This window comes from Aethina tumida, chromosome 4 (assembly GCF_024364675.1).
Source record: "Aethina tumida isolate Nest 87 chromosome 4, icAetTumi1.1, whole genome shotgun sequence".
Lineage (NCBI taxonomy): Eukaryota > Metazoa > Arthropoda > Insecta > Coleoptera > Nitidulidae > Aethina > Aethina tumida.
In genome coordinates this window covers 28,592,979-28,610,635 of record NC_065438.1, presented here as the reverse complement: position 1 = coordinate 28,610,635, position 17,657 = coordinate 28,592,979, and the positions used below count along the sequence as shown (strand labels likewise).

General features: G+C 28.7%; 1 protein-coding gene across 2 annotated transcripts in view; it reads left to right on the top strand.

Moving 5' to 3' along the window:
* LOC109596385 (inactive dipeptidyl peptidase 10) overlaps nt 1-17,488 on the top strand; it is a 67,339-nt gene extending 49,851 nt beyond the window's left edge. The window contains exons 6-18 of one of the 2 annotated variants that reach the window (XM_049966598.1): nt 1,774-1,826; nt 6,430-6,486; nt 7,623-7,837; nt 8,603-8,799; nt 8,864-8,967; nt 9,821-9,950; nt 10,973-11,202; nt 12,567-12,741; nt 12,809-13,095; nt 13,151-13,322; nt 13,481-13,658; nt 13,826-14,031; nt 14,090-17,488. In XM_049966598.1, coding sequence (XP_049822555.1) covers nt 1,774-1,826; nt 6,430-6,486; nt 7,623-7,837; nt 8,603-8,799; nt 8,864-8,967; nt 9,821-9,950; nt 10,973-11,202; nt 12,567-12,741; nt 12,809-13,095; nt 13,151-13,322; nt 13,481-13,658; nt 13,826-14,031; nt 14,090-14,239 — 2,154 coding nt within the window. In that variant the 3' untranslated portion in view covers nt 14,240-17,488. The remainder of the gene's footprint in view (nt 1-1,773; nt 1,827-6,429; nt 6,487-7,622; nt 7,838-8,602; nt 8,800-8,863; nt 8,968-9,820; nt 9,951-10,972; nt 11,203-12,566; nt 12,742-12,808; nt 13,096-13,150; nt 13,323-13,480; nt 13,659-13,825; nt 14,032-14,089) is intronic. The other variant, XM_020011931.2, reaches the window with a different exon arrangement.
* Nucleotides 17,489-17,657: the final 169 nt, after the last annotated feature.

Sequence of the window (17,657 nt, the reverse complement as noted above, 5' to 3'; positions counted from 1 at the left end):
AGTAGTCGATTTATCATATTTTTTTTAAATAGACTTCTTATATAACAGTGAATATGTGGTTAAAATTTATCGAATAAGTTGCGAAACACTCTATATATGATGTTTTTCTGGTATTTTCATCATTTCATTCATATAAATATTAAACAAGATGTTTGGCAATTCTTCCTACGTTTTCCTACTATAAATGCCAATAACTTTTTCAATTTTCTTGTAATTCCAACAATAACACTAGTGTTTTCCCTAATAGTGAAAGCTTTCAAAGATTTTAAAACGACTTGACTGAAACAGAGAGAAAATTAATATGAGAGGTTCTTACAGAAAATGAATGAAAATAGGAACATATTTAGGATTAACATATTTAACTGATTCAATAAACTACAAAACAAAAAGTGGATTTATTTATAAACTTAATTTGTTAGGAGAAATTTTAATTGTTTCAAAATATTTTCATACATGGAAAAAATTATTAAATTGAGAGGAGTAAAACTGCACCCCGCAGTTCACCAAAACGACATAACAATTACGTTGGAATTTTGGACTCTTTTTGGGCTAATTTCGGCCCAAAAGTAAAAATTTTGGGCTCGAAAAATAACCGGTTCATTTTTACTTTTAAAGTGCAGGGCGTAACTTTACCGTAAAGCTACACCCCGCACTGAGTTTCGTGGGCTGGGGCTACCGAATCAAAAAAATTTACTTGTAGGAATTTCAGGCTCTTTATGGGCTCACGAATGGTCAAAAGAAAAAAATGTAGCTTAAAAAATAATGGGTGTTTTTTTAAATTTTAAGTTTTCTATGTACTGTACACTTTTGTCATTGACATTAAACGGTTAATATTGTCATTTCCGAAGTCTTCTTAGTACTGAAATTTTGGACTTTTTATGGATTAATTTGGATAGATTTCAATCTGATATTTTGGTAGCAGCTATATTATATTTATATATTTTTCTAAAATACTATTAATGTGCTGTTTCATCACATTGTATTCTATAAATAATATTCTAAACTGGATTTTGAATCGATCTTCAAACTTTATTTATATTTTATATAAATTTAATTTAATTTTTTCAAAATATTTTCAGTGATAATGAAGCACACTATTTTCAACAAAAGTTTATTCTTTCAATAATAAAAAAAGGATGTTGGGTGTTTCATCTTACTTTTTTTAAATATTAATAACTTTAAATAACATCGAATGGGAAATTTTCGATGGTCACATATTATATACTACATATTATACATTAATGAATATTGAAGAATATTAGAAAGATGTCACATTACATCATCACACAGATTCATATCAATATATTCATTCAATTCAGTGATTAAATTTTATAATTAAGATGTTTTCCCCTTTAGTTAATCAAATTTCTTCCCAGAAAATCTATGTAATAACAGAAAACTTGAGATGATCTTCAATTATATAAGCTATGTGAAGAGTAAATAAAAATTAATTTAGTTATCTTGTATGTTTTAATTTTCCTTTACAAAGTCAGTATTATTGAGCTTTTGTTAGCAAAAATCTCAAAACAGATAAACACGAATGAAATCTGTCGTTACAAAGTTCTATTCATACCGATTAAACTTCAAAGCAATCTGATAATTATTCGTTCGAAATAGAAGAGAGAAACGGTTGTAAAACTTTTCCATTATATTTCTATTTAGGTGTATTCTGGTGCCGAGTTTCTGGCCCGTTTATATTTATTAAATCTGTGTGCAACGTTCGCCTCTGGGCGTCCACTCATAAATTTCAATAACGTTTTTGTTTTGTTACAGGTATTCAGACAATCTTTCACAGCACACTACACCATCTATGACGTTACCAAAGAGTAAGTGTTTTTCTTTCCGCTTTCCATTCGTGTGCAAAATATAAAATTGCTTTTAATATGTATACATGTATGTAACAGAAATTTTCCTCTTTGGTAAAACAATATGCAATTTTATTGGTTGCAGTTTCTGTAACCATAAAATGCGAGTTAAATTATTTGATTTTTATTTCAATCTACAAACTTCATAATTCCGCTATATACGCGTAGAAAGATAACTGACCAAACGCTAATATGAATTACACTTGAAACATGAAATACCGTCATATGGAAAAATTTACACAAACACACACTTTAACTTTAATTAAATAATTCTGCTAAATTATATATAAACTTTTGTTTAGTGTTCATACACAGTAATACTACTTCCTACACACATGTAACAATTAACCTGGTAAAACGTAAAACGCAGGTTGAAATAACTAGTCTCACGCAAAGTAGTCGTAAAAATGATAAACGGCTCTCTTCGTATTATTTAAAATGTTTAACTGTATAATTCCCAACACACGCTGAATTTTGGTGATTTATAGCTTCCGCCACTAGTAGAGGTTCATTGAGAATACAAATATTCATGACATCCTTCTTACGATTTTTATCTTAACTAAAATTGTTTGTGTAATGTATGTAAAACTGCCAATCAAATTCTTTATTAATTGCCAATTCTGGGGGGCGACAAGCTTTTTACTTTAAAATTTAATTTACTTGAGCCAAAATGATCAGGCCGATTCACAACATTAGAAATTACTATAAAATCTAATTGGACTCATAAATTTTGAAATTTTTAATAATATTAATGAAATTATTCATTTGGACAATTTGCCATAACCTAAGATATCAATAATAGTAACCCTGTTAAGATACAAAAATGACTAAAATATTACTATTGCTCATATATAGAACAACAAATTAAAAAAATAGAATCATTTTATTAAATAAATTTTATAATTATTATGTTATTATATGTTATAGTGTCTAAACACTTCGAACACATGTGGATCTTTATTTACATAGTTTTTATATACCATTTTATTTCGAGCAGAGTTCACAAACAGTATATTCAATTCAGTTGGTTTTATAATTTATTTATGTCCGACATCGATACAAATTAAACAACAAATTGTAGTCCTGAAATGGTAAAACTAGAGTAAAATTGCAGTCGATTTAAATTTAAACAAATCGATCATATCGAGGACGATTTCCAATTTTAATACAGGGCAATTTCTGGAAGGAGTTACCTAAAGTAGTAGAAAACGCAAAACTATCAGAGGCGTGAACAGGAAAAATGCTTGCTGTTCCCGATCCTTTTATCAGCATCCGGCATAAATCAAGAAATAAACATTATCAGTGAGTCGGTGAGTACCATAAAACGAAGACTAAAAGAAACTGGTCTCTATAGCAAGTCTGCTTTTTCCAAGAGAAGATTTCAACTAAACAGATAGGCAATGGAAAACAATTTCATTGATAAGAATGCCAATTAATAATAGGTATAATTCCAGTAACATAACGATCACACGTATGAGTTCATTAAAGAATGGTTCGCTTCTCCAGGAGTACATATAATATCCTGGCCAGCACAAAGCCCAGATCTAAATCTAATTGAAAACTTTTGGGATGAAATTGCAAAAATACTGTCAAATTTGAATGAATTCTATGAAGAAGTTCAAAATCAGTGGAAAGTTATTGAAATCAATCGTAAAAAGATGTTTAGAAGTTATTAAAAATAATTGTTATTTTATTTTATAATTGCTCTACTTCGAAAGTTGAGCGATAGTGTATGTATGTTATTTGGTAACATCAAAACATTTTTAAAGAGACTCGTTACGACATAATAAGGAGAACGATTTCCACATTAAAATGTTGCTTTGCTACACACTTATAATAGTTTTAGTGTCACTTTTTGCTTTATATCTTATCATTCTTATGACGCTTGGCATCATCTCCTGCTGAGCTCATGAACTACTAGTAATATCCGTAGTAGTTTTACTGTGAATTAATAAAAATATATACTAATTAGTGTATTAGAATATAATTCAGTCATCTTATTTCCATGACGGGATGTGAAATTAAGTCCTTATAGAACAGAACGTTCTAAGCAACACCCAACTAATTAAAACAAAATCAATAGATAAAATACTAAATTATTTAGAATTTAGAACACTTGTTCGCTAAAAACGATTAAAAATTAATATTTTTGTATTTGATAATGTACCTACAGGTAGCAATAGAAAAGTGCAAAGGAGTAGTTAGATTAACGTAACGAAAAACGAGGAGATGATTTAAAAATTAGTGTTTCAAATATAATATAAATCTTAAACTGAATGAAATACCCAATTGTTCTTTAAACTTCGTATAAATGGATAAGATGTACATTATATGACACAAGTATGTATTGACAGGTAATATAAATGATTCTGATATCCTGCATCAATTTAGATATAACACAAACCTCTTTAACAGTGGAGAAGTTCTTTTAGGTTTTCAGTTGATTTACTTTTAGACAGAAATAATATGACAATTTTTGACATTTATTTTGAAGAATTATTCATAATTTACAGCTATTGAGCATATAGCTTTACACATGAGATTAATCATTATATAACTCAATAACTTACTTATTTCATGTTATTGTTAAATCTACCCACAAAATCCAATTCTGGAATGAATTAAAAATCATCTTCACAAAATCAAAATCACTTTCTTCTGAATCCTTCTTCCGATAATATATACAGGAAGATATAGATTTGGCTCTTTCAACGATTATTTGTGGCTTCGATAAATGTACATTTTCATTCAAGAATTATCAAGAGAAGTGTAATAAATGTGTTTAATTTTTAATATTTAAATTCAATACTCATATATATGTTTCAATAAACATAATTTCTGCAAAAAAATTATTTAATACCTTTTTTGCATACCTAATACCTTTGCATACAATTATGTTAACAGTCACTAATATACGAGTTAATTATCCAATTATCCTATGTGATTTGACGAGATTTCAACAACATTAAAAAAATATTAGAAATGCTAGAATACAAATTTCTTCTACAGTATTGTTGTTTCATTGAGTTTCTTAGATACTGTGAAGCTAATAATGAGGGGACTCAGCCCTCTCATATCGTTCACGGTGCATCGCTAAGGAAATAGATTACAGATTTTACTTCCTTTAATTATTTCCTCAATTGTTTTCATCATTCCTTACAGTTAGGTAGAGGTTACTGACTATGAAGTTAATAGTTGTGTTACTTGAAGGTTCTGATGCCAAGCAAGTATTTAAATAAATTATTTATTTATTAATCATTTATCTGCTATTATTCATAGTTCAATATATATTTTTCTCCTTGTTATAGAATTATTTAAGCTCGGTTATAAAATAGTGCTATTGGTTAAACTTTATTTGTATATATTAAGTAAAATAACTGATGAACTCATTTACTCGCATTGAACACTGCTGTTCCATAAAAGATAAAATACATTAATAAATATACATGTACGTAAATCCTAAGAACCAGGTTGATGTATTTTTTGAATTACTTTTACGATTACTATCATATCTAGACTACGATAAATATCCAAGAGTTATGGTGGTCCAAAGAAACTCTCAATATTCAGAACAAAATAAAAGTTTTTACTTTTATTACATTATAAAACTTAAAATTTCGTATTTCATTTTCACTTATTGATTTAATTCAATTTTTAATTGAAAATAAGAAATTTTAATTAATAGAAATTTATTAAAATTGTTATTAGGCAAATTATGTCGTTTCGGGTCTGATTTTTTCATCATACCTCGGTAGTTTGTTGAAATTACAGAGTTTGAAATAATTATTTAACTATAACTTTAAAATCATTAGTTATATTTTCCTGTTATGATACTTTTATTACATTATCAATATCAAATTTTCAGTTTCTTATTTTATAATTATAATAGATATGTAAAAGAATAAATAAATTTTTAATTGAAATTAATTAATTTTAATGTACAAGAAGTGAACCAATAAACATAACAATAGGTAAATGTTATTAGTTTATATGGATTTTCAAGTAAATTATAATTTTCCTGATACAGCTCAAACCTTTGCTTTCTCTGCTGATTTTTTCAGTTTGTTTTCATCATCATACCTCTGTGACATTTGAAGCCTTCTAACTATGAAATTGACAGTTAACGTTTACGTCACAATTAAATTCACTATACATATTCTCTATACTGTTCAGTTAGTTCACTCAGAATTAGTTCCTGAAATTAATTATTGTTTCTTCTGTATTCATATATAAATATATGTTGTTCTTCTTGTGATTAATTTTTAAACTCTATTAAATAGTACTATACTATAAATCTTAATGAAATAATATTCAAAGAGTTATGGTGATTGAAAGAAACACTCTTAATAAGATCATGTACTGAACAAATAACAGTTTTTACTTTTATTACATTATCATTAATAAATTTAATTGTTAGAAAAATAAATATATTTCCGATTGAAAATAAGTAATTCAAATTTTTAAGAAATCTACTAATATTACTATACTAAAGTCCCATTTTGTTTTTGATATACCCGCACACACTTCTCATATATCGTTAATAACAATTCAAAATAATTTTCAGACACTACCAACCACTATACATTTCGGATGAATATTTAGCAGAGGATCAAATACCAAGGTTAATTTTGATTTGTGGTGTTTGACAATTATGTTTCCTATAACACTGAATAATTTTTAATAACATCTGAGTTTTATAATTAATATATTTACTAACATTAATTAATTTTTTAAATTTTGCTTTGCTGTGTCTCTTACGAATTACAGCTGCTCAGGAAATTAATGCAGTATGTACTATTCAAGCGGAGACTTTAAAGTAAATATGTGAGATTTACATGTTAATAAGCAACTATATTTAGAACCTAATAATTTTAAAGTCTTTTTACTATGTCGTAACTACAATCTTACATGCACTATCGATTTTGCATAAAATTAGATCTAATAGTTAAGGGCCACAAAGGATTTAATATATGTATTTGTTCGTGCAATAATCTACTGATAAAATATACGCCATAATTCTTATTTTAAGTGAAAAGAAAATTATAATGTTGCTTAATTTCATAAAGAATCTGGCTAGTTTAATTAACTTACTGTGTCAAGAGCACATTAAGATTTTAGTAATAAATTGAGTATATTACCCCATTTAATACTCGAATTCATAATGTTATTTGTTAGGTTTTAATGCGGGTTAAAGTTTGGCCAGGCAAATCATGGATTATATTAAGTAAAAGTAGGTTAACTAATTCCTATTAATTGAAAATGTTGTCTAATAAATTTTGTAAGGACATACACTCATCGTTCAGTGAGATATAGTCGCTGGTAGCTTGCTGCATTACTGAGTGCACGCTAGTTCCGTCCGCTGTTAATTTTCCAGATAAGTAATACCTGTCCGTTAAAAGCAGGGTCTAGTCCATATTAACCGGCATATTGAGGAAATTGCGGTCTTATAATTAAAATTCCTGTTTTAAATTACCACAGCTTTGTCCCCATATTACTTCTAGATTTATTTTGTTTGAAATAACTTTACGCAGATATTCTAACAATCGTGCTTATAATGAATATTTATGCACTAATAAATTTAAATGATATAATTAACATAAAGGTTTAAAAGAGTTTGTTGAGATTGTTTTTTGGTGACTGTAAAATTAAATAACATAAAAACGATTGGACATGTACGAAAATCCGCACAACTGAATTTGTTCTTATATTTAAAAATCGAAATGAATAGATGCATGAATTAAAACATTATGATTTCAGTCATCATATTCCCGTTCGGTTAGAATCGTCCCCGAAGGCACAACCAGAGCGGCTGCAGTTTGTCAGTTGGCTGGGCCAAACCACTTCCCTACTAATGGTATTTAATAATGACATCTACTTAAAACAGTCCCCCACAGATGAGACTGACACCAGGCTTACAGACACCGGCAGACCGGATCTTATATACAACGGCATCCCCGATTGGTTGTATCAAGGTAGTCTATATACATTTTTCTTTTTCCATATATGTCTAAAATATTATGATATGGGTAACTTAATAAAATTTAAAAATTGAATTAATGACGCAAGTCTTCTGTAGTTTATAAATATTAAATATCTTTTTTATGGGATACATTTAAGAAATAAACATCCTTTTTAAACTTTTTTAAAATTCAATTTTAATGAGAACAAACTACATGTGTACTAAAGTCTCCATCATGTTAATATTTCTTCTATATTTTGGGAATTGGGGATTTCACTATTTTTTGCGGCTTATTATGATAAAATTAAAGTATCTCTACTGAATTTTAATATTTTAATATCAAAATTAATAAATTATTAAAATATAAAAATGGCCTTAGAAGAACATTTTTAAATTTAAATTTCAAGTAAGCTATTAACTCAGTTTACCATATACATTTATTATAAATAATTTACATTTGTAATTAAAACGTTTAGGTATTTAAAAATCGAATACCAAATTGGCTAGCCTCGTTGAAATAAATGCCAGGAGTTTCAGCACAATCGATTTAGTCCTTATCTTGGATAATGAACCACTAAAACCATTTTGCAGTGTCAGACTGGACTTACGTGAGAAGGCAATCTTGATTGGTTGTTTAAAGCTAATTTTAACCATTAATTCTCTTCAACGAGGTAAAATATCTACCGCAATAAAACCGACTGCAATTTCCCAAGTGTATATCTGTTACTGAATATAAATAACTAAAACTTATCTGTGCATAAATTGTTTGTATTTTTAGAGGACGTCTTACAAAGCCAGGAGGCCTTATGGAGTTCCTATGATGGCACTCATTTAATGTATGCAACTTTTAATGACAGTCAAGTAGGAATTTTAAATTTTCCTTGGTTTTCAACGGGAACGACATTAACTTCTAGTAAGTCGGCCCAAAGAGCCCCACCTTCCTTTCCCAGTTCCAGGACTGTTCGATATCCCACGGTAAGAATTTTTGAACGATTGTTATTGGAAATAATTAATCACGAATTTTACAATGTTAACGCAGCCTGGATCATCCATTCCTAGTGTACAGTTATGGGTCTTAGACATGACTAATGTCACGGATCTTCAGCGTCACCTAGTTCTTCCACCAAAAGCCTTAATAGGACAGTAAGTTAATATTAACTTAAACACCTAGCTCCTTTAGTCACAATTAATGTTAAATTTTATTATTGTAACAAAATTCAGGTTGTGTCTTATGTTCCCATAAACTAATTAAAGGACTTGACGATGTGGTCACAGCAGACTTAACGATTGTTATAAATGGTTCTGCTATATACGTTGATCAGTTAAATGAGCATTCAGTGACCAATTGTGGTGAATAGATCCTGACAATTTATCCGGCTTTATTCTAACAACACGCCGGTCACTGGAACAATGTTGTGATTAAAACGTAATTGGTACATTCGACAGATAATTAAACTAGATTCGTTTTTATTTTTTGTTTATATCGTATATATTCGGTATCCATGATTATTATATTTCCATGCGGATTGCAGTTTTCGAATTGAAGTGTGCCAATTTAATTAGCAGATTACAAATGTATGTACATATTTGTATAAGCCTTTATTTGATTAATTTTTCAAATAACACTGAATAAATTTATTTTAAATGAAATATACAATAATATGGGATATGCAGCAATACGCAATAACATGTGAAGATATTTTGCGTAAAAATAAAAATTAACATTTGAAGAGGTAAAAGTTAAAAAATACCTCAAATCTGTAAATATGAGGTTAGATTCAAAAGTACTTAACCTAATCAAGAAAACACTAAAAATTCATTGTATCTCTACATTAATCTCTTTTAGCTCCATATACTTTTCCCAACTATGTTCATTACCTTCCATCTCTGTTATTTATACATGATACCAATAAATCAGAACTTTTTAAAACAACTGTCCGTTTCAGCCTCATTAATGATAATGTGAAGATCCGTTTAATGGTGATTTTATTCGCAGGGATTACTATTTAACATCGGCCGGCTGGATTGGACAGAAGAACACGCAAGTGTCCGCAGTGTGGATTAACAGAGCACAAAACCTCAGCATTGTGTCAGCTTGTTTGGCACCCAACTGGACCTGCATCGAGGTTTGTATGTTTAAATGCATGTCGCCTGTTCGCTTCCCGTCCGACTGGCCACGTTCACGCTAAATTTGAAAGGGGCCGTCAGCTGTGTAATTAGATCAGTCAGGAAAGTGGCGTCACGTGCCAGAATAACGTAATCATGTTTTAACGACGATAATATTGTTCTAATTGATACGACGCTGATACAGAATTTAACACGTCAATCGGATACCATACAAAGGAACGACTGGGACATAAAAATAAATTTTTGTTTAACCAAAATAAATAAATTGTTTAGTTGGAAAGAAGAAATAGTTTTTTAAATGTAATTCATACGCCATTAAGTGGTATCTGAATCAGTTTTTTATTTTACATATTTGCCAAATGAGAGATATACCCAATGTAACTTGCTATTGTAAATACCATCTTATTTAGTGGATTTACAACTACGGTGTAGAGAGGCATTAGTTGTAATAACCTTATTAATGAGTGTTAATTTTTGGACATTCTGAAAAAATATATGGCGCTATATGAATTTTTATATTGGTCTAAATTTTGTACGAATGCAGAATATTTCACGACTGCAATCTGCTCATGTGTCCAAATTTATTTCGTTGGAATTGGTACGAACGTCTGGCTATGCTTGATAAAGAGAGAGACGATTAAGGGGCCATTCTTGTCGAAATTTAGAATAATTTGAATGAAGACGAAATTTGAACGCTGATTTTGCCTATGAAAAGACTGTGTAAAGTTGTAATTTAAAGTTGAGGTAGAAAGAAATTAACTTATTTTTTAAGTTAAATTGTTTTTTCTTTAGGATAGTTCAAATTATAAGAAAAAGTAATAGTAATTGATTGAAACATATTTTTTAACAATTTAAATCTTTAAATTATGTTCACATTTATATATTTTTAGAATATTTGGTAAGTTAAATCACCAGAAAATGTAATTTTATATCTGTTATACCAAATACTATTTATATAAAGTAAGAACTTGGGATATGTCAAAATGCCAAAATTATTAATGCATTCCATTTATTTAACTAGACACATGCGGAAAGAGCGCACGAGAACTCTTGGCTGGAAATCCAAGAACATCCTGTTTTTTCACCGGATGGCGACAGTTTCCTGATGCTTGCTCCTGTTCAGGAAGGCAGCCGTGAGAGCTTCACTCACATCAAACACATCAGCGTCACTCAGCAGCACATCGCAGTCATCAGCCACGGTCGGCATGAAGTCACCAAGATTCTGTACTGGGACACGGCCAGTCATCTCATGTTTGTATTACGTATTATTAAATCAGAAAAGGATTCTAGAAAAAGTATACATTTGAGGAACGTTTATTAAAAATCATGTTCACATATCTTAATTTAGAAAAGGATATGTACATGTTTTCTGGGGGTATTTTAAATAAAAATGTGAAAAATATGTTAATACACAACATCTTTTGCCATATCTTAATGTAGATGTCTTGAATGGATGCTCTTCATTTGTATTATTAAAGAAATAAATCATGAAAAAACTATTGTGCTATAAGATTTTATGTTTGCGTAAAAATTAGTACCAATAAAAATATTATGGTAGTGGATTTTTATGTTAAATGATCCCTTTGATGATACCAGTTACTAATCCAAAGGGACATTTAAAAGCCAACGAGAAATAACGTAAAGTTGTTAAAATTTTTATAGGTCATAATTATCCACTGGCAGCAATAAAGTTATATACACTTCTTAAGCCTATCCGGGTTATTTCAAATATCCTAGATGTAAAACTGATGTAAAATGTTAAATTAATAATTTTTTATGGCTAATTTTTAAATATCCTATCCTATAAATTAAACCAATTAAACTGGAATATCATTATACACTATAATATATTAAAATTACCATGGAAGTCATTTAGACATTTAATATTAATCGATTTGTATTGGTATCATTATGACTTCGGAAATAATTAACATCTTAATAATGAAATTATACAATATAGATTGTTGATTCGATATTTAGTGTTAATTTTTTTAAAATCATTTAAAAAGGGTAATAGTACATATCAAAATAAGCAGAGTCTTAATGAACATAGATCTGCAAATGAACTGTTTCGGAGATATGGAAGATTTTTGAAATAATAATAAAGAACAAAATTACAAAAGATGTACAAACTACCCTTCTTCCATTTCCAAACAGACATAACATTTTAGGGCAAAGGATTTTAGAAGTAATTTATAAAACTACTTCTCCCCGAGGATATTTACAAGAGTACCACAGTACAAGTTTTTTAATAACTCCCAGAAAAAGAAATCTAAAGAATTTAAATAAGGCATTCTTTCATTACATTTTGCAAATCGGTTCATTTTCGTGGATGTGTTTCATCTATATCTCTCTAATGGTAATCAAAAAGTGCTAGAGATATGCAGAAAGTTTTGATGGGCGGTATTGGTTTGATAAAACAACAAAACCGAGAAATCACCCATCCAAATTTTTAAAGAAAAACTTGCCTGCCTTAATGTCTATACTCATTATGCATCTTACGGATAAAGCAACTACAAGTGTTTTCTTCAACTTCTCCGAAACAATTCATAACTTTACACATTTTACATCCTTTTTTTAACACCCTATATATATTTAAATTTGTTAAATTTTAGATATTACTTATCATCAGAAGATGGAAAACCTGGTCAGAGACATCTATTCGTAGTTCAAGATCCATCAACGGATGACGCACGTCGTTTAGAGTCCCACTGCATTACTTGTGACCTAACCGAGTTTTTGTGGAGTAGTAGATATCTATACGGCAATTGCACTCATTTTAATGCGTTGGTAAATTATTTCTATTAATTAATTAATATTGTACAATCCTATTGAATATTTATTCATTTTTAAATAGATAAGTCCCCGTGGAGAATATACAAACGCCTCCTACTACATCCTTCAGTGTGAAGGACCTGGTCTTCCATTAGCTGGCATGCATAATGCCACCTCGCACAAGCTGCTCAAGATACTGTACGATACTCGGCCACAAAAGATGCCGATTTTGGAGGAGCTTGCCATGCCTAAGAAGAAGTCATTTGAAGTACCCTTACCTCACGGCAGCAGAGCGCAGGTTCAGCTTTTGTTGCCGCCTTCGTGGAGGGAGGAGCTTAGAGATGCTGCTTACCCTGTCATTGTTGAAGTGTAAGTTGTTTAGTTGATTTTTCATATGCATTAGATAAATAATTTATTCCTTCAGAAATGGTAGGCCAGGTAGTAAAGCAGTTACCGAACAATTTAAAGTGGATTGGGGTACTTACATGTCCAGTCACTGTGACGTAGTATACGTTAAGTTAGATGTAAGGGGGGCTCAGGGTCAGAGTGATAAGGCTTTGTACCATCAACTTGGAGGAGTTGAAGTAAAAGATCAGGTAAGATTCTTCACATAAAAACTTCTTCTTATATACGGTATTTTAGAAGACTTGCATAGTAGTTAGCAACTAAACATTAAATTTGTAGAACAGTAGAACCACATCATAGTTATTAGGTTTTTATTAGAATAGTTTAATAGGATAATTGTGTTTTCTAGGTCACCGTACTTGAACACCTTTTAGATAAATATAAGTACTTAGATAAGACTAGAGTAGGCCTGTGGGGTTGGGGATATGGTGGCTACGTTACTGCCATGGTATTAGGTTTAGGTAACCAACAAAAGGTGTACAAATGTGGAATTGCTGTTAGTCCGATAGCTGATTGGTTATACTACAGTGAGTAAATCCGTATTTGTAGTTTTTATTGTTATACATATTATATAACAAACTTTTAAATTGTAATCTATGGGTTATATAGACAATATTAAATAAATAATTATTATTTTTAAAATTATATTTGCATTAAACATTTTTATTGTAAAAAATTGTATATGTATTTTTAGATTCTGCATTCACGGAGAAAATCTTGGGTCTTCCAACGGAAAACTTCAAGGGTTATGTGGAAGCAGATGCCACACAAAGAGCAAAATATATTCCCAAAAAATCCTTCTTCCTTATGCATGGCCTTGCTGACCTCTCAGCGCCTTATCAGCATGGTATTGCCCTTTCAAGGGCTTTAGCTGAATCAGGGGTTCTGTTTCAATATCAGGTATTAAAAATAGTATGCAACATAAGACAATAAAATCATAGACGATGTCTTATTTCAGAGTTATGCTGACGAGGGTCACGAACTGGAAGGTGTTATTGAACACGTTTACCGTTCTATGCAAACTTTTTTCGAAGAGTGCCTTAACTTAGACACAGAGGAAAAGGAAAAAGAGAAAAGAGCAAAACAAGAAAGAGAGGAGAACACATGAAAAACGCTTTCTAGTTATTTATTACACTACCATCACGTTAAAGCCTTTAAAAGACTGTTAAGTGACAGACTTGATACATCCTTTAATCTTACCCTGAAAGGTCATTGAATTTTTCAGACAATTAATATTTGTTTTTCATATTTTATTTTAAAAATTATGTAGCTCTTTTCTTCTTATTTCAAATCAAGTAAAAAATATAGAGAAAATATAAACTCAATGTTAGGATTGTAGAATGTTATAAGACTGGAAATATTTTAGATGAAGTGTATTTTCAATGAACTTTTAGGGAATTCTATGTTGACGAATACCTTTTCCCCCCTCACCCTCGATTTCACTTGATTTTTCGTAATATGTGAAAACGAACTATTAGTGAGAAAATTCATCTTATTCTGATAACAAGCAATCAATAATCATCAATATTGATATCATAGATTTTAAAATTATTAGGGCGTTGACAGTGTAGATACTCAAACTAAAAACGAATTAGAATTAAAAATTTTTAATTGACTACGTTGATAATTCGTATTTTATAAATGTAGATTAATATGGACTGAAGTCTATCAAAGAAAGAATAATATTAGTAGATGGGATTGTTTGGTACTATGTTATATTAACAGTATTAAAATACTTTTTATATTGATACAACTAATAACAATTCCACTAAAATATGTACGAATTAGTTTATTTAATTAAAGTATCATGAAATCGTATTTATGAATAAATTAAAGATTAATACTTTGATATTTTATAATTTGTCTCACATGGTCATAATTTAAACTTATTGAATTTAGCCCTCTTGTTACTAAATGATCCCTATATTGAAAAAGTGTAACAGTTTTTTAAATAATTATTTTTTCAGTTCTAAACTGATCAGCATAAACAATTATCCTTCCTATTATAATCAAATAAATGTTAATATCAATAATAATATTATTTTGTCCAGAAATATATTATATTTATTTTGCTCAAGAATCAAAATATGCCTTGAAATAACCTTTTTTACACTGAATTCTAGTTATTATTGATAAAACTTAAACTTTTAACTATTTGAAAAAGAATTATGTAGTAAATATCACTAATACGTACATATTAAGTACCACAGATTCACTAACGCAAACATGCATTCTAGTTCCCTAGAAGGATATCTCCTATGTCTGATATTAATCCTCAGATATTAAAAAGACTGAATAGAAATATTTTCTTTATTTCTAAATTTGCTAAGCCAATCATTAAATTTATTGCTTATAAAAGCCTTACAATTTATACAGGGTATTATATGATTCTGAAAGTGCATCTGTCTTCGTATTTTTGAATTAAGCGTTGTAATTATTATTTTAAATTGAACTCTATATGGAGGTATTTTTGGTTCCTAAAGCAACGAATTTTACTTATTAAATATTTTAAAATATTTTAAATACTATTCGATGCATGTTGATTTAACATAGTTCCAATCGAATCGCATTTTCAGTTGTTAATTGTTAGTTTTGTAGTTAACTGTTTTAAAGTTTATATTTAGTTATTCAGAATAGAATAAAAGTCAATTATCTGTAAAAAAAGTACATTCGAATATCCAATTGATTATAATCAATTATTTATTCAAATTATGTAAATGGAGCTTTTTATTAAAAACATTCAGACGAATGAATCAATAACAAGGTTGTGAATTTTACTGAGGTAGAATGGGCAATAGACAGTACAAGAAAGTAATTAGTAAAAAAAATCAAAATATTAACAAAACGAAAATAGAAGACACTCAAAAAATTTAAGCAATAAAAATTAAGCCCGTTCTATCTACAAAGTGCTTCATTTAGTTTCAATGAAATGCTCTGTACAGCAAGAAATTATAGTGTACGCGTAGATTTTTAGTATAGCTGTGTTAAAAAGGGCAAAGGACAATCTTTATAGTTGAAAGTTCTTACATATTTATATCTTCTACTTGTATAACATTTTCAACTCTTACTGTATTTACTTTTTCAAGTAGACTTATGATCAATTTTAAAAATTTTATCTCTTCGCTGATGTATAGAGTGCCTAAATGAATAATGTTGAAATTGATTTACTTTGTTAATATTTAATTAAGACCAATGTTAATATGACAGGAACGAATAATTATTTGTTTTTTTAATGAATAATAAAATTCTGTAGATCGGTATTAAAAAAAATAAATTAATTCAATATAATACAATATTATTATTATTATTATTATTATTTTCTTGTTGATTTCAAAATATAAGTATCGGATAAAATTACTATTATTCCTGCAGTATATTTCACCGTACATGTTTCTGGTTTAAAAACAAGAGAAATTTTGTGCAAAATCAGTTAAATTGTATCATTTTCGTGGGTGTGTATTTTATTCGATCTTGTATTTGAAATTAGTATCTATATTGATGACGTAACAATTCACAGGGTAAATTTTGAAACTGAAATATTTTTTCTCAAAATTTAGGTAATAACTTTTTTTTAAACAAAAACTTATCATTTTATCCTTAGTCAGTGTTATTTATAAGTCTTTTGTCTTAGTGTTGTTTGATGTCTAACAGAATTTTATAATTCAACTAATGAACTTTCAACAGCTTTGAACAGCTATTTAACTATAAAATACTCTTCCAAATTTTATAAACTACTTGTATTTATGTAAATTGAAATATTTAATTTGTAATAAGTATTTTTAGAATGTACAGTATTTTATTTTTGAGTATTGTATAAAATTAATAGTATAATTTGTGCATTCTAAATGTACCAGTGTTACATTGTTGTTGTGATTAAATAATTTCGTAATTATTTTGTAAATATTTTATTTAAATGAATGTAAAATAACAAACTACTTTTCTGGAATCATTGGGCCTATATCACTTATCAGGAATAACCGTTTAAATTTTCTAGATGTTATTTTCTCAAAAAGTAAGTCAAATTCTTTTTTAAAACAAAATGCAAGGCCTATTCCGTATTTTCGCCATATATTATTATAATTAATTTATTATTTGACTTGCTCTTTGAGAATTTTTTTTCATAATTTTATAGAAAAATGTTGCCTAAAATATAATTGTTGTACACATCAGTGTTTTTATGATAAAATAACGTGCAAAACACCAATTAATTAATTAATATTGAGATTATTACAAATAATTTTAAGTCATGCAGCCGTGTTAGATAATTATGGAATGTTAATAAATGTTTCATTTTTGTATTATATTTAACTATTAATAAAAATAAAGCAGACAAAACGTTTAAATAAATCGTTATAATTAATTACGTAGAAAAGAGTTTTATTCGTACAAATATCAAAATTTTAGCTTCTCTCGGAAAATATTTGACGAGAAAAATTCTGTATTTATTTCGCCGCATACTTTTGATGTTTGTCTGAAAAGTGGTAAATGTTTTTTTTTTATTATCGGATATAGACTGTAAAACAACA